The sequence below is a fragment of the Cupressus sempervirens genome, chromosome 10 (assembly GCF_028749045.1).
Source record: "Cupressus sempervirens isolate cs-2001-9-10 chromosome 10, ASM2874904v1, whole genome shotgun sequence".
Classification (NCBI taxonomy): domain Eukaryota; kingdom Viridiplantae; phylum Streptophyta; class Pinopsida; order Cupressales; family Cupressaceae; genus Cupressus; species Cupressus sempervirens.
The window spans coordinates 704,406,885-704,433,636 of NC_143127.1; the positions used below are offsets into that span (position 1 = coordinate 704,406,885).

Consider the following 26,752-nt stretch of genomic DNA (forward strand, 5'->3'; position numbering starts at 1 on the left):
CTAGGCATTCACTACCTACCTCCATCCATTCTAGAATTCTTCTAATCTCTCATATTAGATTTGAGCTTAAAAACATAAGACAAGACTATTAAATATCAAACCATTCTTTCATTATCTTGAGAAAAAATTAGATGTATCAAATTGCTAAGTCTCTTCAAAACAAGATTTTTCAATTATTTATCCTCATAAAATCTATTACAATAAAAAAAATTAATTTATATCATTTTTCTATAACAATTGATTATTGCCTATATGCATCTAAACTTAATAAATGTATACATTAATTAGTGATATATGTATTAATAGATTTAATAATGCAAGACATTAATATTCATTAAAATTTTATATCAATTTTTTAAAGCAAAAGAACGAATAGTGATTGCTCAGCTTTTCTCAATCACAATAAATTATACATTGTATTTAAAATATAATGTGTAAATATCGATGTAACTAAAATAAAAATTAACGATTGAAAGTGCAGTCAAGAAGTCGTCGTGTACCAGATTATAAATCTTTGAGACACTTGTCACTTATATATTGTACAAATATAATATCTGTCTTGACAATTAAAGGTTGAAACTGTGAATTGAAAAAGTTTCACACATTGATCATATATTATATATTATGTTCTAGAGAAATTAACTGTTTTTATCCATAAATTTGAGGAGAAATAATATTTTAATCATTTTTACTAATGAAATGCAAGTTTCAATTTATGATTACTTTAATTACCTGTTAAACAAGATTAACAAGCTTTCCATCAGACTCATCCATTGTTGGCATGTTTCATGTCAATTTCATTAAAACTACTCCCGCGACAATTATATTGATAAGCATGGAACTATGACCCACATACAAATTGCCGATGCTGATAAATGAATTCGTACCCAGACTAGACAAACAAAACATTCTTTCATTCAGAGTGAATTAGTCAAAACATTATTTTCTTTGATTCAGAGTGAATTACTCAATACATTCATTCAAACAACTTTCCCATATAACACTTCCGAAGTTTGAATGACTAGTCTTTTAAAAAGTAGCTTACAAAAGTTACGCTCTGAATCATAAGAAGTTTTCCAAACAGCATGCACAATCCTACATTCCATTAAACTGATGCGTTGATATTTTGAATAGCATAAACTTTTTTGTAGAGTGCCAATTGACGAGAATACCTACACTTTTCTTTTTCCCATAGTATCTTGAAAACATGACTGATGCTAAGACAGCTTAAACCTTACTAGGGAAATACAATCCAACTGAAGGATGTGATTGTCTTTTTCCTCATCCCAATGATGGATCAGATAGTATTATCTGAAACATTTACTCAAATAGATTTCATAACAACAATTCCCTTTTAAATGCCTCATCTTCCGAAATGTGACTTATGAGAACTTCCATTTTGAATCATAACAAATTTTCGTAGCAGCAACACCATCCTACAACCTTACCTAAGAGAAACCTGCATTTCATTGAACTGGAGCAGTCTGGTATCTGAAATTTTTAACCGCAAATCTCTTATCAATTGACAACCATGTCGTACACTTTCTTTTTACCACATCTTCAAAACATTGTAGGGTATAAAAGAGAGTATACAACTTGACAACTGAACTACAGCTCAGTCAAAGAATGTGATTTTTCTTTTTCCTCACCCTGAATTATGGATAAGATAGCAGGTTTTCTACCTGGCCTTCAATTTCCAATGTGACTTTCAAAAAACTTACATGAGAAATTTTAGTTTCAATCATTAGAAATTTTATTATAGCTGTAGCATCATGCTATCCTGTCTAAAAGAGAAAGAAATGTGCATGCATTCCACGGTGCTGGGTCATTAACAATTTTAACAATGCATCAATTGACGGCATAGAAAACTTTCATAGTGACATTTGAGATATATGATTTCCTTTTTACTGATCCTCATGATGGAGTGTATCATCTGACACATTGACTCAGATGCTCGTACGAGATTTCTAGCAAACTCAACCTGTTTCCGCTCCAGTCTTCTGCAAAAATACAAATAAATTGAACCATAAGAAACTTCCGCAGCAGCAGCAGCTATATCATAAAAGATGTGCATCTCCTTAAACTGGGTCATTAATCTTTTTAAAAATGCACTATCTAAACTGAAGCATTAATATTTTCAACAATGCACTACCAATTGACTACCATACACTTTTTCTTCTTACCATGTTATTCAAGTATTTTTTTTAATTGAAAAAAATATGCAAAAGAATACAAGCAGAAAGGACTGCTGCTATACTACAACTAGAGTTACATAGATGCTGTTACAGGACTACAAAAGTTACATTGCAGAGATACAAACTAGAACAATACACCTGTCAATACCGAAAGAAAGACTTTAAACCATGTTGCATGACCACTTTCCTCTCCGTAAGCAGATGTGCCTGACTTGACTTAATTTGTTGAATCTGAAAATCCACTTGTAAAATGCTAACAGCATGTCATACTTTATAAGTGGTATGTCAAGAATGTGATTGTCAACATGAATTTTTAACACAGGCGGCACAGGTATATTCAGAATTGATTCGATTTTAGTTCTTGTGCCAATAGAAAACTAGAGATGAAAATCTTATCAAAATTGTTTGGAAATACTCTTTCACATTCAAGTACATCAAATAAAAAGAATAAACTAAAAAAACATAAGCAGCCCATGTTGATCCAAAAATTAAGAAGGAAAAGTTATCTAAAGACCATTCTTTTGGCAATTCATTTCTTCTCAAACTGATCACAATGACAGTTGCATTAGATCAGAAAGCGGGATAAAGATGTAGTAAATCAATAAAGCATCTTTCTTATTGAAATATATTGCAAACTTGGAAACATGGAATTGCATCAGTACAAGACTGTACAAATTAGATACTATAAAAGTATTTCAATATCCCAGGAGCTCATTATCCCAGAGCATTCACTGCATATGCATTGAGCCAAATCAACAAACTCCAAATTCTCGCTCCAAATAGCTTCTCCTACTACTACCAAAAGGCTTGATTGTCAGATGCCTTCAAGCTTGCTACAAAAATCAACCTTTTTGTCAACCTTCATTGGGACCCGCAATTTGGACCACTTTAAAAAAACCTTAAGTGGTGATCTTAAATAACTCTGACCAAAAATACAACTGTCATGTGTTTTTTCGGAAAACCCAATAGAAACTTGGTCACACCGTTCGCTATATCAGCAAAAGCTCAGACCACCTCAAACTAACTTACTGGGGTTTCAATAAAAGAGAAACTCCTGCTTAGGATTCTGTACAATGGGTAGATACACAAAAGTACTGTACATGAATACAAGATACATTCCAAATGCCAATGAAGATACACAAAAATACGGGTGCATCTCCGGTACAAAAATCAGCTCATCAATGTGCACCTATAAGAGCTCGATCATCAGATTTTTGGCTGGATTCAAGAGGCACAGAGTCCTCCAATTTCCTACCAGCACCAATAGGTACCAAATCCTCTAACTTCTTATCAGACCCAACAAAAATCTTCTCCTCTTTAACTTCCGCAGATCCAACATGTACTGGCATGTTGAATGATAGCGATTTATTTTCTGACAACGCCAAGAGTTCACGTTCCCCAAGACCCACTGGAGATCCAATGCTGCATCTTGGGGTGTTGTGTTTTGCAAGAGCATCCTTAAACTTCTTTATCTGATATATAATAAATACATATTGATTCAATAAAATGAAGAATCGTAAGGAAAACACTGAAAATGATTAATAAATCACGAAACTAAAACAAAAAACTCGACTTACAGTTCCATTGGTACAGCTGAAGCTACACAGACGCCCCTGAGCGCCTCTATAGAATTGAAAAAAGGGTAGAACATGTATGTTCAAGCTATAACACAAAGATTTATTTTCTTCGTGGTTCACCTTCACAAACTCCACATCGCTATTCATCTCTGCAAGCTGGCAAATCTGTATACAGAATTGTGTAATGAGAATTTGTTCAAATGCAAATATTAGCAACATTCTTCAAACCTTGTCTACAGGCAAATCTTGCCAAAAAGACTGGAATTGGAAAGAGAATTATATGTGGATACTGGATGCTATTGATGCCAAAGAATATAAGAATTGAATAGTCTTGGTCCCAAAAATTCTTTGACATTGCACCTCTACACTTGACATATTCAAACTGTCGATCCTAATAGAACCTAGAGAATTATGATGTTAAGGACAAAGCCGACCTCATATGCACGTAGTTTATACAATACCCTGACGAAAATAGGGCTACAATGTAACATTCAAACAAAATAAATGCAGAATAAACAATATGGCATTCTCATAAGAACTTATTAGATCAAGCAAAATACCTTTGGGTGCAGAGATCTGCATGCCCCACATCCAGGCGAAAAGAAATGTAAAACAACAAGCTTATCTCCAGCATTTACAAGGGAATCAATCAATTCCTGGGCTGAGTGAACTTCTCTCATATTGGGTGCGAGACCTTTATCCCACCATCTCATCGTCCGTGGTATGCATGTCTGTGCCGCATAAACCTGAACACATAAAAGCACAAGTAGCTTATTAAAGAACACGTTGATAAGATTGAAGCCAAGACTAAATCAAGGTAAGGGTACTTTAAAGGCAGAACTAGGGAAGAACATTGCGAAAAGCCATGCCGCGCTCATGAGAACAACCAAATCCCACCGATTAAGAAATTTTTGGATAGAATGTGATGAAGCTGGAACCCTACCTTGAAAATCAATCGAGCAGAAAAACCCATATTTACAATTTCAGGGCATAAGCAATATACACCTAAAGAAACAACCAAACTGCAAAAAATTCCATAAGATAAAAGATTACGCAAACCCTCCCTAATCAAACGAAAGGTTAAAACACAAAAAATTTCTAGAAATTACTGAGAAAGAACCCCTATTTAAATCACTTGATTCATAATAAATCTAGACCCCAAACAAGAATTTTCAGAAGCCTGAGAAATAACCTAACAATAAAATCATTTGGAGATTCTAAATCGTATAAACAACAATCTGAGGTTAGCTCAAAAACCAATAAAAAAAAGTTTACATTAAGGAAAACGGTAAGAAGCCCACAAAACTCATCGAACGAACGAAATCAAGCCCTTACAGCAACAAGCACCCAGAACAATAAGACATGCCAAACATTACAAAACATACGCAACACCTCTCAAGGCATCTTCAAAAGAGCCCAAATGCATCGCTTTCCTTAACGAAAACCTATACATAAAATCAAAACCTAACTCATCAATTTCTTTAACGAAAACCTATACTTAAAATCTGAACCTAATTCCGACAGACAGTTATTAAAGAAGTGCCTCTACACCCAACAATCTGCACAATCCTTCAGAAAAACAATAAAGACGAGTCTTCTCATTTCAAGAAATACCCAAAATCACCAAACAACACAACGCTAAAATCCAAAAATAACCCATTACTCAAACTCAAAACAATCCCTCATGAGGAAACAGCCATGCATGGAGAACTCACAAAGAAAACATGAGGAAAAAATCTAAAAATTGCTCAAGGTAAATCCAAAACAACAGAAAAACAAAGAAACACAAATGAAACGATTGACATCCAACAACACCAAATCCTCTACCTGCAAAGAGAACTTCATGGATCTTCGGCCCTTCCATTGCGTGGACACTTTAGGCTGCAACCATGAAGAGCCTTGCGGATGCCCACTGGACAGCGAACCCAAAGGCTTCCTGCTCAACTCGGAACAAAACACCCCTCCTTTAGAAAAAAAACCCTTTCCCGTATGCGGCAAAGATGCACAACACCCTACAGATTTAATTCTACAACTGACAAAAGAACCAGTCCATCCAAGAACCTCCGCCATTGTTGAATGAATTAACCAGCAAGAACCTCAGATTGGGTACAGAAACAAAATTTACCGAAATTGAGTAATTTCTACAAACATTCCCACTACTCCCAAGCACCAAGCCTGACCTTATCCTTTTATCCAAATATCCCTCCTCCGCCTATGCAGGAAAGCCCTCCTCTCACCTAATTTTCCTTCCAATTGGGTACCCTGTTCCCATTCAATAAACATAAAACTCTTTATCTTATACCTTGTTGACTAGGCCTCCATTGTTTTTAAATGTAATCTATCTGTTTATCCATCTCGGAGCTTCTGATGTGCTGTCAGGACTACACTCCCGATAGAAATGGAAAAATCTATATAAAAAACACATCACAAAAACTACGCGGAAACCAAGGAAACGGATAAACCCTTCAATCCACTCACTGCAGTTAATGACTCACCATTTGTGTTTTTATATCACCAAACAGGATAAGTCCACATCATTAAATTCAAAACCCACGTCAGATAAACATTTCAATTAGCAAACTCGAGTTAGTCTGTTCTGGCAACTTCATCTGCATGCCGTTCCACGATTCAACGGCCATTAACAGTCATTTTTTCACGCGTTTTCTCTTTCTGTTCTGTTAAGTGGGACCTCCTTAATTTGGGATTAGGATTCTGTAAATAATTGTGGACGTTTTCACGATTTCACACGTATCTGCTCTATATTTTAATCATTTGTTTTTCAATTAGATAATAACTTCCATCACAGCAAGTTTCAACCGTCGAAAAACGAGAAATCAAATAAATCCATGGCCCTAAAACATAGCTTTCATTTTCCTTACCCACTTTCACAAGGAACGATCCTCCACACGCACCGCCCCACTCTCCTTTCTTCCCCATTAAGTCATACATTGGCGATTCATCATTGGTTTTGTTTAAATGTTCTTCGACTCTTCTATTTTGACAGATTCAATATTTTTATTGGAATTAATTTATAAGAGTGTGCAAATTTCTTAAAGATTGGCTAGTAATTTTGATGATAAGTTTTGGATGGTTGGATATGCTTAAGCTTTTCCTTGTCAACCGAGGGGAAAATTAAAAGCTTCTTTTTAATTAATTTTGTACATTTTATTGGAATTAAATTATAAGATTATTTTCAATCTCATAGATATTTTTAGAAGTGTGTAGTAATTTGATGATAAGGCACAAGTTCTATGGAGGGGTTTCCTTCATTCAAAATTAGGTGAGTTTGTTTTTTGGAATATTTCTTGTGAGGGGTTCAATGAATTTTTTATTTTGTTTCAACTTTAAAAAAACTTGATTCTTAAATTTGAGGTCATGAATTTAAGAGTGTAGATAGTCTAAAATTTTTAATTTATTGTTTAATATTGGTGAAAAATAATGAGCAACTATTGACATGTGAATTGAAAATTCCCAAGAAAAAATAAGAACATCTACTTTGTAGGAAAATATTCCAAATAAACCTTTAGACACCAAGAAAATGGAGCCTTGGCCTCCTTCATGGGACCCTTGCCTAAGTTTTGGGTGGTTAGATATGTGTAAGCTTTTTTTTTAATTAGTGTTGTACATTTTCGATATGCTCAAACTTTTGATTAGATATGTGCAAGTTTTTTGTTTGATTTAAGGAAAAGGGTACCAATAGTTGTTAGAGCTAGTTTTATGGAGTTTAAGCCTCCAAACACTACATCAAATTTAACAATAATTTTATTGTCTTCATATGTGACTTGACTACTTATAGCTATGCATTTGGCTTATGGGTAGTAAAAACAAACACTATGGAATTTGTTATGCACACAAAGGTAACTAGTTGTCCCATACATATACATTGTTGCCTCATTAATGAATCATTTTGACAACAAAAAGAATTGCATAATTGATCCAGTACTTATGCACAAGTGCCTTTATAATCGTTTGCTATTGGTACTGATAAAGTTGCAAAGTTAATCTACTGAGTAACTTTTCTTTGTGAAAATGGATCTGTTGGCCCACTAGATCGGTTTTTATTGGGCTTTTAATTAGCAAACTCCAATCAATGACTACTCTTCCCCTAGTTGGTATGAGTCACCTCCATACACCATAACTTGTGTTGTTGTATTGTGCAGTTGATTCCATTGAGTTTTCCATAATTCATTAATTAGATATGCACAAGCTTCTAGTTAGATATGTGTAAGTTTGTGGTCTAAATTTTTTATGGCTTAAAAGTAAGAATTTGTTTATAGTATTTTTATCATCTTTTGAACTTAATGATGTGTAATGACATTTATTATTTTGTATTATAGTTTTTTCAATCTCATTAATCAATCTTAGTCTTTCATGAACAATAATATTATCATTTTATCTTATTTGATTATCCTTACAATTTAAATTTGAATCAATTATCTGCATGTCCAAATGTACCAATTATACTTTTCAACTCTTCAAATAACTTAGATCTAACATCCAATCCACTTGGTCACTATAGCAACTTATTACTAACATAAACTTACAGTCCATTGTCCCAATAATGATTAACTTGTTGAATGTAAAGCATTAAACATTAAAACATCTTAAATAACATCCACACAAATAAGACGCCATGATTTGATGTGGAAACCCAATTTGAGAAAAACCACCAACATGTCACCAATTTTTTACTTTTTTGAAGTGAGCTATGTTAGGAGCCAACCCTATTAAAGGTTACAATACACACTGTTAGGTGTGACCATGTTAAAGGATTTAATCACCCTATTAGGAGTGGCCTTGTTATAGAACTTTAGAACATTCCATTAAAATGTCATCTTGATTAAAGGATTTACAAATGACTATTAGGTCAACCTTGATTAAAGGATTTCAATCGATACAATGGTGAGAAAGTAACAACAGGTTAATCTAAATAAATACAACTCACTTTCAAAATACAGATCACAATTCAATTCAAAAGTTAATTCATTGACTGGCCTCCATTATCATCTCCATTACTAATCCACTTGGCAACCCTTCAAGCAATCACTCTTCACCTCAACACTTCACTATTCGGCCTTCTACTCAAGTTCACCAATCAACAGAATCAACAACTGCTCCAATCTTTTTAGGGTTGCTAACCTCTCTAGGTTAATCCTTGTGCCTCCTTAAATAGGTAGCTTGATCTTTTGTCACCTAAACACCACCATTGATCTTAGGATTAGGTCAAATTCATCAAATTTTTCCATCTTTTTGTTTCATCCTTCACCCTCTAGAAACTTCTCCAAACTTCTCTTTGAATCCATGCATAGAATCTCAAACACAATTTCCCTTGCATTAAATGTTCTAGGTCATCAATTCTTATCTTCAACACACTTTACATACTTGAAGAATTCAACTATGTCAGCCAAGAATCTCAATTCCTTCACAAACTAACAAATGTTGATACTTGGCCAAAACTATGTTCCTCGACCTCAGTCATCATTATATTACTCAATCAATACTATCTTTCCTCCTTGACTTACATTGTCTGCGTTCGATCCATTTACTAGCACTCAGTCCAACTTTTATGTTACTCTATCTTTTACTAGCGCCTAATTGACACTAAATTTTCTCGGCTTCTATGGTTCACTCGGTTGACACTAGCATAGCTTGTCTTCAACTATAAGTTCCTTAATCTTATTCCTTGAAGCTCAGTTAAGCCTAAGTATTGGTTCCTTCAGTAATCATCTCTTCTAGGCTTCAACACAACTATCTTCTCCACTTAGTGTTATGATTAAACAACACATTATCTTGTCAAAGTCCATCTGATCAAATGCCCTTTGTAGTTCCTCATAACTCAACCTTTTCACTAAGTCCTCTTGTTATCTCTTCTTCTCAAATCCTCTTTGTCAATCATCTTGATATGACACTCTACTTGGGTAGCAACTGTCTCACCAATAAGGTTTGACATCAATGACAACACAATAATTGTTCCATTTGTAGTTTCCAACATATCCATTTTTGTAGATTGTACAAACTCAACAATCAATGAGGTTGTATACATTTTGATAGGTGAAATCCCCATACCCATGTCAATTTTTATATTATTTTTGTCTATTTTTGAGAGAATGGCTTAGTACATTTCTATATTGACAAATGGCATAATATTGTAAAATTTGGCCTCCTTCATCCATGTCATTGTTGATCCATTTACACCCATTCCACATATGTTACTTCATCTTATCCAAATATGTCCATATGTCTAGTTTAAGTATTATCTTCGGGATTTTGATTTGAGAGAAATTATTTAATCTCTTAGATTTTACACTCTTGTCATTCAATAAGATTATGCAAATTTGTATAGTACTATTTGCATACACATGTCAATTCATATTTGATTTTATCTATTTTGAAATAATAGCTTACTACATTTGTGTGTTTCCACATGGCATAATATTCTATAAAGTTGATATATTTCAATCATGTAATTACTTATCTATTACAGATACTCTCATATTGCTAACCTTACTTCATATATATCTATGCATATTCCCATATATCACTAATTTATTACATGTGTATGCAACTATCACTATACATGTTTTTATCTACTTGATTAGGTTTTTGATATTAAGAGAAGCAAAACAAGGGTGTTATCTCTGAGTACACAACCTAGAGGGTGAAATTCAATAGATCAACTCTATCAGTACAGTACAACACATAGACCCAATACAAAAAATAGTTACAACAGCTTCTGCATAGCAAAAACAAGGGTGTTATCTCTGAGTACACAACCTAGAGGGTGAAATTCAATAGATCAACTCTATCAGTACAGTACAACACATAAACCCAATATAAAACATAGTTACAACAACTTCTGCATAGCATAACCAATAGAGTACTTACTATTACCACTATTCATGACACTATCATCATCAATCATACTAATCAAACTAAAACTAGCTACGTTTTTTTATCCACTTGATTTAGTTGTTTGCATGTCTTGAGTCATTTTTTCAAACATGAGAGTGACCCTAAGGCCTCAAATTTGAACCCTGACTTTCCATATATTGATTTCTTTTTTGGCCAACAATCATCATCTTTTCCTACAATAAGAAAAACAAACATATTTGCATTTATTGGAAGAAAGCTATATTTTAAAGCATCCAATTATACTTATCTTCATCATCATATAGCACTCAAGATCATTTGTGTTTATAAAAGGAGTGTACTAGGAATATTAGATTTGGGGAACCTAAAAATTAACTAATTGTGCATCACATGACCCTTGAGAATGTAATGTCTAAATCTTTCTACCCTCATCCTTTCTTTGAGTTTTCAAGTATTTTGCAAGAGAGCATGTCCCTTGATAAACATGTCAATAACCCTTTAAAGGTTTTTCTAAATATCATTATCCTAAATGAGAAATCAAATAGTGACAAATCTAGACCAAAACTTAGAAGAAGTGTCCATCTAACAAGATAAGATGCATGGATGAAAAAGTGATCTAGTAGAATAAACTTGGCATCTCATAGAGAGTGCACATTGTTTGGATCCATGAGAAGAGTACATACATGAGGGATCAAATTTTAAACCTAAAACATCTAGATTCAATGTCATATCAAAATTAGCCTTCTCCTTTAAACATAGAGAGTATAGCATGTCTACTTTATATTTACTTTTATAAATTAGCATTTAATTTTAAATTATATTTTTCTAATAAAACTCAATCATTAATTTAGATTAGTGTATGCTTGTGCATATACATCTTGTTAGATTAACCTAATGTAACACTTTTACCTAAGTTACTCATCATCTTTACAAAATTGAATACATTTTTCCACATTATTGAAATCAAGTATAATTTAAAATGGCGAGAAACATTAGGATGTAGATCACTTATCGAATCATATTATGCATTAGAATACAAACCCACCCTTAAACTAATCTAATTAGCATATCTGAGAGATGGAGGGTTCTAGTGCAAGATCTATGTAAAAGGGGGTATTGGGATTTTATAGAAGATTATGTGATATGTAAATGATGGCAAATATGATCTATGAAGTAAGTGAAAGAGGGAAAAATGAGGAATGAACTCACCTTGAAAATAGGAAGAGGAAGATTAACTTTCATATCTACATTTGACTATTGTTGAAATGTTAGAATTGATTGTAACTTTGAATCTAGGAATGTAACGCTTGTAACTTTATTTTGCTTAATTTTCATCCAAAAAGTGCAAGACAAGGTTTTCATGGTCAACCTAGTCCCAGGACAAGTTTTTCAAGGTCAACTTAGTCCTAAAATCTCCAATTCTAATGAAATTTTTGAGGGCATGTAATTGTGTTTAAAACTCCCAAATTTAGATCTGCAACCTTTAAATAATTTAAATTTCATAAAGAAAGATGAAATGAAATCTAGATATGAAACATAAATCACCTTATACTTCAATGATGCAATGTGTCTTTGGAGGTGATGACAAGTGTTGATGTGAAAGCTTGGATTCCACAAAAACCTAATAGGAAATCATGAAGCAAAGCCTTGAATGAAATAGGGTCTAGTTTTCCATAATGTTGGATTGAGGAAAAAACAAAAAAAAAGTCTTGACAAATGGATGTAGAGCTCCTTGCTTGATTGAAATCTCCTTTGTTTGACCTCCAATTGGGGTAAGGGTCTAAGTCCATAGAAGTAAATACCTTAAATGCATGATGGAATGAACATTTGAAATGTTTGATGGCTCTTCATGGATTCCTTGCACTTGAATGCTTGATTTATTTGAATTTTCGACAATGGATGTCTTCACAAATGGATGCTTTCTTGCACTCGAATCTCTTGAATGCAAAATAGATCATAATAACTTTCTTGTACATGTCTATGTAAAATGTAGATATGATAATGAGAGAATTTGGTTCCTTTTATACACGTTGGGGCTCAAAGTTTCCTAAGGCAAATTGGAATTTCAAACCTTGGAAGAAAACCATTTGTTCAGACTCTGAGTAAAGATTAAGCTAAAATTAATAGGACAAGGTCGAATTGTCCAACCTAGGATAGGTGAATTTGCCTCAAAATTTGTCAAGATGTTGAGGTGTGTAATAAGAAATAGTAGTAAAAATTATACCTTTCTAGGAGATCAAGGCCAACCTCAAATTTTTTTTAAAAATGTATATGTCCTATGCGAAGAATGAATTGTGCAACTAGATGGAAAAATGGGAAATCGTGCATAGAGGTTAGAGCCAACCTTGACTTATATATATATATATATATATATATATATATATATAGATTTAAAGGATACATAAATGTTAAAAGAATGTGAAATAAATGTGGGAACTCATACATACTAAAATGGGGCTAAAAATGAACACCTAATAAGGGTTCTTCCTTGCTAGGACGATATATTTAGCCCCAACTTTAGCAGGAGTATGAGTATGCCTTATACTCATGGTCAAATAGAAAAATGAGAGAGAAAGATAAAGATCATCAACAAAACTACTATAAGATAAGGCATCGCAAAGTTTAAGGACATAAGCACCCAAACCAAGGATCTTAACCCATACATCCATATACAAGGATAGATAAAAAAACAACAAAATCTTAGAGCTTACTAAGATTCACATTCAATTAGTTGAAAATACTTGCTAAAGAAAAATGTCTTAGCCACTACTATAACACTCAAAAAGTGATTGCAAGAGCACAAGTGGTCACTTAAAAAGGAAAATACCGCACATCAAATAAGATAGGACTCCATGATCTGATCAAATAGAAAAGTGTGTTATTATATGGAACCATAGAAGAGAGATTAGGACATCCATGGATGACATAGGTTAAGCAATTATGTTGCACTAGATGACTCATGGGAGATAGATAAGAGAGAGAAGGGGGAAATGGTCTATAAAATTGTGTTATGCTAGTTCCACCCATTAAAAAGGAGGATAAGGATCAATCTAAGGATTTGAAAGACATGCAGTCAAAGGACCAAATGTGAAAAGCAATTAGTATAAGAATCTAAAAGGAGGTTAGACAATGGACCAAATGAAAAAAAAGAATCAATCTAAGGATATGAAAGGTGGCTAGTCAAAGGACCAAATTAAAAGGAGTTGATGGTCCAATGCATGCTATTTGACTCATAAATATTAATATAAATGAGGGATAGAATGGTCTAACAAATTATGTTATGCTAGTCAAACTATGAAAAATGATGACGGTAAAACAATTCAAAAAATACAAAAAGGAGAGTAATCAAATGTACTTAATTTGAAAATGTGAAAAGGAGAGAAATTTGGCCCTGGAAAATTATATTATGCTAGTGTACTCTATCTATCATGATCAAAGTAAATAAAATGTTCTTAACAAGAAGGCAATGTATGCCCACCTTAAGACAAACAATAAGCATTTTTTGACATCTCAAGGAACATATGAACAGGGATACTTTTAGCACCAAGATAATATCCACAAACAAGACCTAGTCCAAGCCAAAAAGATCACAGTTCCTATGAGGTCAAGGAAGGACAAATGCAAATAGATATCATGCAAGGAATGTAAAAGGGGTCCTTTTTAAGGATGTCAAATAGAGATCATGAACAAAAAATTGAAGAATGCACACCTTCTCCATTTGTAGGTAAAGACATTCTTGGGAGGGATGACAAATTCTATTCTCCAAAGTTGTATTCTCTTTAATTCTTAGTATTTTAGGCTTTAATATTTACCTTCAATTATTAGGTCTTGTTGCAAGGTGAAAATATTTATTTTATGCATGATGTGTTATTGAACCTTGTTGTAGATAAATTGACAGATTATATGTTGTAAGTTAGGACTTACAATTTGTTATCTCTCTTTTTTAGTAGTTTTTTATGCTAATTTGTTCTTTGATTTTTATAAGTAGTTATACCTTCGGGTTATGGTTTTTTGAGGGACATGATGTTGAAGTTGATGAAAGATCAACCCCACAACTCCCAAGAATCACCTGCATGCAAACATCTGTCACAGAAAGAAAGAAGCAAAAGCTATGGAGGTTGGAATTCCTAAATCCATAAATGAGACATTCTTGATGAGAAAAAAGAGAAATTGCTACTATCAAAAGTGAATTAATGTTTACAATGAGAGATCATCCTTATAAAGGAGATCAAAACCCTAAAAAGGTCTAACCTAGCTTGCATCATAATAATTAATTATTAGATGCCTAAAGTTTAGCTTAAGAAAACTATAGTTAATTAGGAAATATCTAATTACTCTAACACCCCCCTTAAAATAAACATAGGGAGTAGCAAAAAACTTAGAAACTACTATTGAAACTAAATTTGGGTCCTGACAACAAAGCCTAATGAGGTACCCAAGCACAATCAAATCTTTGAAAAGTGGAGAAATAGAGAAAACCACATGGGAAAAACCCTACTCCAAAAAGAGATGGAGATAATATTAAAAATAACTAGTGAAGGACTAAAGAAGCCTCCAAACTAGGGAATGTCCCAGAAGATAGGAACAAAATATGATCATGAAGAACACCACTGAAGCATGTAGAAGCTACAAAGCTCTATCAAAAGGTAACTGCTGATATGAAGAACCTCCACTAAAATAGAACCTGACTAGGTAGAGAAGATTGTAATCTACATTGAATTAGGAGGCACATAAAGCAAAACAACTAACTCAAAAATACAAATGGCATGAAACACCAAAGCTTGAAGAGATAATCAATCAAACATGGAAGGTTGCAACCAAAGTAGGAACAAAAGGAAGAGTGTCTATATGGTAAATGACCCATCTCACTAAAATGCATAAGTACCCAGCCACTACATCCACCTAGTACATAGGAACAAAAACTGAATACACAACTCACTCCATCAAACCAAGGAAGCATGAGAAACAATAGAAGAAACCCCAATGCAAACAAGGGTGAGGTGATAGGTAACTGAAAAAGTTGCCAAAAGAATTGCATGTCAAGGAACCACAATCAAGATGCACAAAAGAGTACATATGTGTGTACTAGGGTGATCAATCTTAGACATGTCATGTGGCTAATGTCACAGAAGGGAAACTCACTGAACAAAGGAAGATGACAAACAAAGGCAAAAAATTAACCCCCCATGGCACTTTAATCATGAGTAATGCATGTACAATAAGGCATAAGATATGGTGAATCCCAAGAATACAATAATTTCATGAGCATCCTCAAATGACACTACTCGAATCATAAGGCAAAATAAGCCAAAATAACTAAAACAAAATACAGATGGAATACGACACTTTATCTTAGTGCATTTGCAAGAATGCATACAAATGATGTCGAAGTAGACCAGAAGAGACACAAGACTAATATAATAGATAGTACAAGTCATGACAAAACATCTAAAGCAATGAAATCAATCCTCGAACCTGAAACAACCAAGATATCCACTAGAATGCAAAAATGAAAAAGACTTAATAAAATGTGCTTGGAACAAAATATGGAAAGACAACCAACATCACTAGAAAGAGCTCAAAAATACCTTTCTGATGATATAAAGAATTTCCAAATCAGAGATCAAATGCTCAAGATATGTCTCTCAAAGGGAAAAATTGTACCTCTACTTTGACAACAAAAACAACTATAAAAAGCACCAAAACTGAAAAATAACATGCACCACTGGAATGGGCTCAGAACCAGCTTTTCGACAATATCTCATTTGCGAAAAATAGAGTCTGGACGAGCAAGATATGCCCAAAACACCACATGTAGTTCAAAAAGTGCTGGAAGGGCAAAAAAAAAAAGTATTGCCTCAAGATCTGTGCCAAAATGCATCCAAAAGTGTGCCCACCAACACCAAAAAATACCTTGGGAAGTGTACTAGTTTAGTACAAAAATGTCTCGATCTGTGTGCCAAAATTTTGATTCACAGACCAAAAATCTTGATTCACAAACCAAAATATCTCGATTTGCATGCCAAAAATCTTAGTTTTTAAACCAAAAAATCTCAATTTACATGCCAAAAAATCTTGATTTTGAGCTGAAAATCTTGATTTGTGTATCCAAAAACTTGATTTTGAGCCAAAAAATTCTTGATTTATGTACCAAAAATTAGACAATTGCCACCTCAAGGAACGTGCACAATTTGGAAGGAAGCAATATTATTTTGCCTCAGATTTCAATTGTGTCCAAATTAGACAATTTTTATATGAAAATAGGGGTTTTAGGCACTCTAAGCTCAACGATGATGTTCGTTTGAGCTCAAAGTGCACCAAAAATCAATGACCCCCCAAATTCAATACAAAATTCCTTTAAAAACCATGGATCTAAAAACCGATGCCAAATCTCTCAAGAAAAGAACATGGGCATGAATATCTAGAGCTTTGATACCATGTTAAAGTTGATGAAAGATGAACCCCACAGCTCTGAAGAATCACCTACATGCAAACACCTGTCATAGAAAAAGAGAAGAAAAAGCTATTGAGGCTGGAATTTCCAAATCCATAGATGAGACATTCTTGATGAGCAAAAAGAGAAATTTCTATTATCAAAAGTGAATTAATGTTTACAATGAGAGATCGTCCTTATAAAGAAGATCAAAATCCTTAAAAGGTATAACCTAGGTTGCATCATAATAATTAATAAAAGAATTAATAATTAGATGCCTAAAGTGTAGCTTAAGAAAACTAGAGTTAATTAGGAAATATCTAATTACTCTAACATAGGACTCATTTTGCTACCAATAAGAATCAAAATTATATAAACATAAGTTTTTGTAATATGAAAACCGTGATTGAACATAAAGATAAAATCCTAAGTTTAAACCTTAATGTAGCTTATAGTGGACAAGTTTAACAAAATTATATAGAAATAAAATCTATTTGAATGAATCTATGCTAAATGGACTTTAAAAGCTAATAATAAGCACATAATTAATCAATAATTAATTAATCACTAGGTCAATAATTGGTTTTAAATGTTCAATAATTCAATAAGAGGATAGAAGTACTTAGCTGTAGAAGTGATGGTGAAGAAATATTATTGATTTCATGTTGGAATCAATCTCCATAGATGTCACATGCATCACATAAGCTCTTCTTTTATTGATCACAATTGGCTCCCTCAAGTCCAAGCCTAAGCATATTCAATCTAATCTAACACACATGACTATGCTTGGTTTTCATGATAAAATAGTTCTTGAGTGTACACAGATCAATTTTTCCTTTTGTTGGTTATGTGTGTGTTTGAATTTGTAATGACAACGTGCTCAAACATCTTAGGATAAATCAAGGGATTAAGGTCAAACCACCTTGAAAAATATATTTATTACATTTATCAAACAATCATAGACAACATTCACAAACATGTTAATGACATGTATAATTATGAAGAAAATTCATTATTTTTTCCATTTAGAAATTGAAGTGTACTAGAAATATGTAATCTTTATTATTAATATAAATTAATTATTGAATGTCTTTACATACTAATACATAGTAACAATTATAATAACGCATATAAAGTTGACTCAACAATTAATTAGTAGTATCACGTGTGCCTTGAGATTAAACCAAGTTGATAATAGCATGTGTAAAGTTGGCAAGTACATATATAAAATTGACTCACAATAGCTAATGACATTGGAATTTGTATTAGTATTACTCCACATGTTTTAAATTAAACCAAGCTGAATTCCTAGAAGCACAAAAATAAACACAACACAAAACTAACATATACATAATAGATATGAATAAATGACAAACATAAATAAATATGAGCTCTAAGTGAGCTTGATTCTTTGCCTTATAGCATATTGCAGACATTAAAACTTAAGGAAAAAATGCATTCTAGCAAATGGTTGACAAATAAATCACTTGAATGCACATAATTTGATTATAGTTGTAAGTACGTTAACAAGTAATGACCTTAGTGGAAACAGGTTGAAGGATAAGGCAAATTTGTATGGTTGGAATGAACAGAGTGACAAAATGCTCTGAAGCTTTTATAATTCATGATACATGACAATGAAAGAAATCAATAACTTTTTGCTACACAAATTTAAAAACTCAAACATGAATAAAGGTAATTATGAAGTGCTAATTTACCAATTTTCAGTGTTGAACATGAATACTAGAGATAGAAAAAGAGTCGTATATATATGTTGTTGTATACAGGGAATGGTCTGTAGTGATTGAGAAAATCAAAAGTAAAATGGAATTTAATGATTTTATTTTGACCTTAAAAAAATCATCCAAAAATTTCATAAGACTTAAACATATTGAAATAATTAAGTTAAATACAACTAAGTTATATTCAGATGAAGATTGACAAAAATAGTTGTACTATGAGAAAAATTGCATCACACAACCTAGAAGTTCACAAGCTAATATGATAGCATGCAAAGGAATGTACATGATCAAATTCTTTGACTTAATTAGATTGATAAAAGAAGGTGCAATATGTTAAAAAAAAAATTCCTTTTTTTTCAGAATAATAAATAATTAGATTGATTGAACAACACACTAGCAAACTAACAAATTTATTATCAAAGATTGTTTTTCATTATTCTTGACCAATAATACTTTGTATAAAATTGATATCAAACTAGATATCATAATTCATAGTAACACTAAGATTTTTTATTTTTTATTTTAATAACTAAACTACTGCTGAACACAACTTGTATTGATATGTTGAAGTATGTTACACTAGTTTATGGGTGATTGTACCAATTCAAAATTCAAACAACCCATCAAAAGTTTACTTGTTGCCACCAATCTGAGACGTCTTCTCCTATATATTGCATTCATCATACAAAATGATGTTGTTCAATTCTATCTGATTTCCATCTTATACTATATATGTCTCTGACACTATCATAGTTAGCCTAGTGTCAGACTATACAAAATGATGCCACAACATTACATAAAGGCACATATATCCTATTATATATACTTATCAGTTTACATGCTTACTTTAAACTGGCTTGATTATCATTGGCCATGTCCTTGTGCTAATGTGCTTTGACAAGGGAAGAAACTCCACTCTTACATCACTGCCAGGTCATCTGCCTAATTGCTACTAGCCCAACTTTTAACTTAATAACTTGTTTCCATGTTTCTCAAGTTTGAAATTTTGAATAAGCACCAAATAGATTTGTTAAGAATGCTTTGGAAACTAATAAGAAAATGTGACTACCAATTGAAAAGATAAATTCCTCAACCTTTACTATGATACCTAATCACTCACCTTTTTGTTGACCCTATAACTAACTCTATCAATCAAACCCTTATAATTCAAAAGCAACTACAATTTCACGATATTGTGATTAAATTATTTCATTGATTTCAGTCCGAATTCATGGTTTAAAAAAAAAAAAAAACAAATAACAATACCTTTTCATTTGTATTTATTTTTATCAAACGAGTATATGTGATGTCAAAGGCTAAGGACTGTAAAATGCAATTTGTGTATTGGTTGCAATGTTGCCCCAATTCTTTTGAACTAGGAGGTTTAGAATTTTCAAATACAATGAAGAAAAGGTAACCAAATTTTCTCCTCACTAACATTTCTCTGCATCGGTTTCCTATAGTTCATGCTTTTATATTTTGGGCTATCTTTGTTGTGCCTCTTTCTCGTTGATATTAGTTAGTGGGGTTTTTTGTATTACATGGAGGAGACAATTCAAACCTAATAAATTGTCCTTAAATGAACTAAAAATTATTTATGCAAAAAGGTGTTCAAACTTGGAATATAAACCAAGTCACATAGATACCTCAAAAGAAGAAAAAATATGAATGTGGCTAATTTTCATATTTGAGAATATTATACCTCTCTCAAGCACCTGCCCTATAGCTTGAAATGACACCAACGTAATGTGATTTTGTGGACTAGCAGAAAATGGGTTTGGTTAAAACACTTTGCAAACATCATTAAAATAATAGTGAGCACCCAAAACTAGCTATCAATTTCATGAAAAATATCACTTCTACATTTTACTTTCAAAAAATGTAAAATGGGTTGTAATGATTTCAAAATTTTGAGTGTTTGTAGCAAAGTGATCCTAACCTTCCTAATTGCAAACCCTACTATCTACAAAGGATGAGTCTCTTTTCCATGTTCATAATCCCAAATATGTTATCTGTCAACAACGAGAAGTGTAGAAAAAATTCAACATAAGTCACTAATTAATGAAGCACAAGACATGACACCTACTAACTGATATCTACTTTAATTGGTATTTATCCATCTACTAGTTGTTGATTTTTTTATTTTATTTATTTATTTCAAAACATTCACTAATGCCACTTGGAGTACATTTGGAAACCAAATAGATTATTAAATTCAACATTAAAAAATATTAAATAAATTTTACATATTATGTCCTTAACTTGTAAGTTGTCCAATTTTTAATAATTCAAACAAACAAAACATGAAAGTTGGCATTTTTGGGCACCATCCATCTCATTAGACATGAGTTCTTTGATCTCCTACATGTCTTTGCTTAAAAGAAAGAACATTAGCACATGTTATTACTTTTTAATTACTTGTTTCTTATTGGATGCAAGATTTTTTTTTAAGTTATTAATAGAAAAAAAGAAGAAGTAAAAACCCCAACAAAATTAATGCCATGTAATGAGAAAATAAGAAAAATCACTTAAAAATGAAATTTATATAATCAAGACACTACAAACCATAGGATAAACCTTTTAATTTTTTGTTAATGTGATTCTCAATGAAAAATTAATTATTGGTGAGCAAGGTAAAAACATTAGTCTCTACCTTTAGTAGGGACTAAAAATCAAAATATATACCAAACTTACAACCAACATGTAGTATTGATCAATATATAATTTTACTTAAATATTTTATTAAAACAATCCTAATAGTAAATAAGAAAAAAAAAACACCCAAATTTCACCATGATTCCATTCTTTAACTAACCCAAGTCAGCCAAGGGTCAAAAGAGACATACTACCCTACAAGTACTCATGATTTGGACAAAGAGGCAAATAAAATAGAAACACAACGTAAGCTCTTCTCTTTGTTTGAAAGCATGATAGATGGAAGTAATTTAATGGTTTTAGCAAACTTTCCATTCAAAATTTCACCCCAGTTTGTTGCCGAGAAGAAAGTACCACTGTAAATCCAATGACATAATAAAGTGAAAATGGGGGACCTTACTATTCAACTTTTTAGTGTATAACCCATTTTCCACTCCATTAATTGTTCAAATGTGCCTCCTAACTTAATGAAAGACCTATATATTTGTACCTAATAATGTTCACATTTTTAGTTTCTCATGGGAGGAATTCTCTACCAAGCTACCTAAAGGATTATCGTTGTTTCAATTTATTTTTTGAAATCAATTATTTTTTAACTTTTAGTTAACTCTAATTCACTTATATATATATATATATATATATATATATATATATATATATATATATATATATATATATATATATATATATATATATATATATATATATATATATATATATATATATATATATATATATATATATATATATATATGTGTGTGTGTGTGTGTTTTTTGTGATTTTTCATAATATTAAATGTTATTAAAACCTATTATTCATGCATTTCATAGTTATCTAAGCTTAAAACTAAAATAAAAAATGTATCTAGATTGAAAATCTACTCATTTCCAAAGATGAAAGTATAGTAAATGAAGACAAGTTGGGGACCTAACTAAAGATACTAATTCTACATCATGATTTGTCCATGCTAAAGTTTGGATGTAATTTAGAATCTACTACATACAATTTTTTCGATTATGTTCAATTCAAAGTGAGTTTAAGGGTGTGATATATAAAATCAAATTCTACAAAGAATATTAAATTCTAAATGAAAAGAAGGTTTATTTTTCAACTATGTACACATTTTTTGTCAATTGTAATAATTTTGATGGAGGAAAAAATTCGCAAGCTACATTGAGAAAACTTGGCACCATTTGAGTACATAATGAATTTTAACATGCACAATATCCAATTTATGTTTGTCTACAATTATTATTTTTTTGTTCTCTATATTGCAAATTGTAGGAATAAGCTTTCTCTATATTTTTCTTATGAATACTTTGAAATTTTTCAAAGAGCTCAAGGTTGAATGAGTTCTTCATATGAGAAAAATCTAGAGATACTTGACTCATTTAGAGGTACATTTTTTTAGGGGTTGACATAGGGGGATGTAGGTGGTTAAAATAACCCACATTATCTTCCATTCAAAGATATATTATATGTATGTTTTCACTTATTATAGTTATCCCATAATGTTCTAATTCATTTTTACTCTTTACTATATCAATTTATGCTACTCATTATCACACACATAATTAATAAAAATATATCTTTAAAATTATCAAGATGCAATAAGAGGATAATAAGATCACACACTTCCTAACATGTTAATTCTTCCATCATTTGAATGCAACTCTACTTTCTTTAGACCCTATGTCTAGGTGAGATGTAAACAAAGCCAAGTTGGGGACCTAACAAAAGATACTAACTTTTACATTGCAGTTTGTCCATGCTAAAGTTTGGATGTAGTTTAGAATCTACTAGATACAATTTTTTTAAAAAAAATTTCCGATTCAAAGTGATTTTAAGGGTGTGAGATATAAAAATAAATCCTACAAAGAATATTAAATTCAAAATCAAAAGAAGTTTTGTATTTCAATTATGCACACATTTTTTGTTAATTGTAATAATTTTAGAGGAAAAAATTTGCAAGCAACATTGTGAAAACTTGGCACCATTTTAGTACATAATTAATTTTAATCACATGTACAATATGGCTTACTTTATTTATGTTTGTCTATAATTATTTGTTTATTTGTTCTCTAAATTGCAAATTGTAGGAATAAGCTTTATCCATATTTTTCTTATGAATACTTTGATTTTTCAAAGAGCTCAAGGTTGAATGAATTCTCTCCTATAAGTGAAATCTAGAGGTACTTAACTCATTTAGAGGTACATTTTTTTAGGGGTTGACATAGGGGAGGCGAGTAGTTAAAAGAACCCACATTATCTTCCATTCAAAGATAGATTATAATCTATATTTTCACAAGTATTATAGCTATCCCAGAGTGTTTTATATATATATATATATATATATATATATATCAATTTATGTTACTCATTTTCTCTTGCATAATTAATAAAAATATATCTCTAAAATTACCAAGATGCAATAAGAGGATGATAGAATCACACACTTCTAAGCATGTTAATTCTTCCATCATTTGAATGCAACTCTACTTTCTTTAGACCTTATGTCTAGGTGAGATGGTGCCATGAATTTTTCTACTTCAGCATATTATTTTTTCAAGCCAAAAATATTTATTTCACTACTATGACTTCGATGATTGTAAAACTATTGTGCTACTAATTTTGTGTTGTATGTGGATGGAAATGTTATTTACAAAAGTTTTAATATTATTCTAATACAATGAAATAGATGGAACATGACTCATTATGCAATATAATATTTGGCTATAGATATAGCTATTCTAGAATAACAAGCTTCAAAGAAAGAAAAATTAAGGTTTATTCTTCTAAACGATGGAAACAAATTACTAAAACACAATGAGAAACCCTTATATTCATAGAATTTTGAGGCATGGGACAATCTAAGATTAGGACATGTGTCTTAATCTTATTATTTTAGACAAAAAAGTAAATGATTTAAAATCACACAGTAAAATTAAAGAGAGTAGTGTGACAAGGTTTTAAAGAAATTAATTGGGTATAGAATCTTATTCACACCAATAACCCTTAAGTGCAACTTAGTAAAAATGCAAAAATAGTATGGTTTTTAATAATGAGGTACGATGAAGCACTCAGGTAAAAATTTGATTCCCCTTAGCATCCTAGAAGGAAAAATCTCATAGGACAAAACTTTCTTTAAGAGAAGATGGAGATATAAGATCTAGGCTTCACCCTAAATCCCACAATAAAAATTAAGAAGGTAAAACTTCATGTGAGGAATAACTCTCTCCCAAAAAGAGGGAAAATAGAGTATGTATTCCTCCCCATTATTGTCTGATATCTAGAATTTTGATAGTAGATTATCAACACTAAACATAAATGGTCTAATAATATTGAACAACATTTCTCCCCTTAAAAATAGAGTAATCACAGGTGCTTACAAGGTTTATTGCAATTATAGAAAGGAATATAAGAGTTCAAAGGAGCTTTAAAAGTTCTCAAATATTAGCATGTTGGTGTTAATAAGTTCAAGAATCAAACGATGGGTACCAAGCCCAATGATGCATCCAAAGTCCAAGGAGACTCATTTATGTTGGTGTTTCATTGCAGGTTACTACCATCCTAAAACTAAAGGAAGACAAGTTTTTGCAGCGTTTGAGAGAAGGAAAAATAGTGATAGGAAGGAAGTAGCAAATGGGTACATGTCTATTCAGAATATAAATGACTTCGTTACAATATCCAAATTCATCAAGCATCTTAAGGATAATGGCTAGTGGAGAAATACTGCTAGACATGGTACCTCAATAAGCACTACACACCAGATGGTTCACTAGATCAACTCTACTGATATCATAGGAAACACTATGGTCACCCCTAACACCAATGCATTAAATTCTAACCAAGGTTGACACGAAGGACCTAGATGATGATTAAGATAGTCTTTACTATAGTCCTTTTAGCTTTAGTATATAGTTACAACAGTGGTTATTGTTATCATTGTGTCATGAACTGAATACTTCATGTTTATTTTGTTTGATTATCTTGTATGAGTTAACTGTTCATTGATTGAAATTGCCTCTATATGAATTATGTACCTATGTTAATGATACTCAATAGAAACAAAAATAATTTATAAATTAATAATTTGACACTAACCTTAACAAAATTTAAAATCATAAAATTTCTTCCTTCTCATGCCTTAAAAAGATTACTCATATATATATATATATATATATATATATATATATATATATATATATATATATGTCTGTGTATGTATTTATTTATATGTGTGTGTGTGTGTACATATATGTATATATGTATGTGTATATATATGTCTATATATGTGTGTGTGTGTGTGTGTGTGTAATGTTGAAGTTGAGGAAAGCTCAACCCAAAGCTCCTAAGAACCACTTACATGCAAACACATATCACAGAAGGAGAGAAACAAAGCTATGGAGGATTGAGATCCACAAAAGATGAGATATTCTTGATGTGTAAAAGATAAATTGCAGTTGTATTCAATGAAAGTTTGAATGTATTAATTATGAAGAGAGATCAATCCTTATAAAAGGTGATCAAAGCGCTAAAAGGTAATGTTGCCAAATTTTAAGTTCTTCCCTTATCAAGTTTAAGTGAATTGTATTTAATGAGATTCTATCTAAAGTGTATGTCTAAGTATCCTTTAGGTTACTTCTCATCATTCTAGAGTATCTCACTTTCTATATTTTCCAGGTCTCCTTGCATTACATTTACCTATCCTTCCATGTGGGTTTTATGTTTTTCTAATGTGTTCAAGGTTTAGGTGATCTAGGTATGTTTGAGATGTGTTTGGGTATCTTCTCGATGAGAAGTAAGTTTTATGTATTTTAATGTCTACTATATTGCCCCAACATTCTATTTCCTACGGATTTTGAGCAATTAAGCTAGTTTTCCTCTTTGGTGAACTCCATCAAGCGCATTCTTGAAGAGAAGAGCCATGGTAATGATTAACAAGTTATGCAATTGATTCTGTCATGATGGTGAGACCCACAAAGTTGCAAATTGATGCAGGAGCATCCTAGGTTGCATTGTTATCCTGCGTGTTTTCAGTTTTCTTAGTTCCTACTGAGTTGCAATGTCTTGCGTTGCCGAGTGTTTAGTGGATGTTGAGCTTCCTAGTTGATTCTGAGTTCACAGTTATTTTAGTTCATGTTTTTCGGAGTTTCCATTTTTACTCATTATTTTTAGTTTACTCTTGTTTTCTCATTTTTAGTTTGAACCATTGGTTCTGTCAATTTGTCAAACTAAAAAATGAAGTTGTATTGACATTTTCATATCTATTCGATTTTG

The 26,752-nt window shown here is 31.8% G+C and overlaps 1 protein-coding gene across 1 annotated transcript; it reads right to left on the minus strand.

Annotated features, from left to right (window-relative positions):
- Window positions 1–2,786: 2,786 nt before the first annotated feature.
- Window positions 2,787–5,930, minus strand: ACHT4 (atypical CYS HIS rich thioredoxin 4). Its single transcript, XM_089804816.1, has 4 exons — window positions 5,600–5,930; window positions 4,333–4,518; window positions 3,773–3,937; window positions 2,787–3,667 (listed from the first exon to the last, which is right to left on the minus strand). The coding sequence occupies exons 1-4, from the start codon at window positions 5,840–5,842 to the stop codon at window positions 3,374–3,376; spliced, it is 888 nt and encodes a 295-aa protein (XP_089660942.1). The 5' UTR covers window positions 5,843–5,930; the 3' UTR covers window positions 2,787–3,373.
- Between the last annotated feature and the right edge of the window lie 20,822 nt (window positions 5,931–26,752).

Bases quoted from the DNA above. Each gene is read 5' to 3' on its own strand.
- ACHT4 (XM_089804816.1), bottom strand. From the start codon at position 5,842: ATGGCGGAGGTTCTTGGATGGACTGGTTCTTTTGTCAGTTGTAGAATT. The intron at 4,519-5,599 runs GTAGAGGATTTG...TTATGTGTTCAG, and splicing joins CCATGAAGTTCTCTTTGCAG to GTTTATGCGGCACAGACATG. The intron at 3,668-3,772 runs GTAAGTCGAGTT...ATTATATATCAG, and splicing joins TCAGCTGTACCAATGGAACT to ATAAAGAAGTTTAAGGATGC.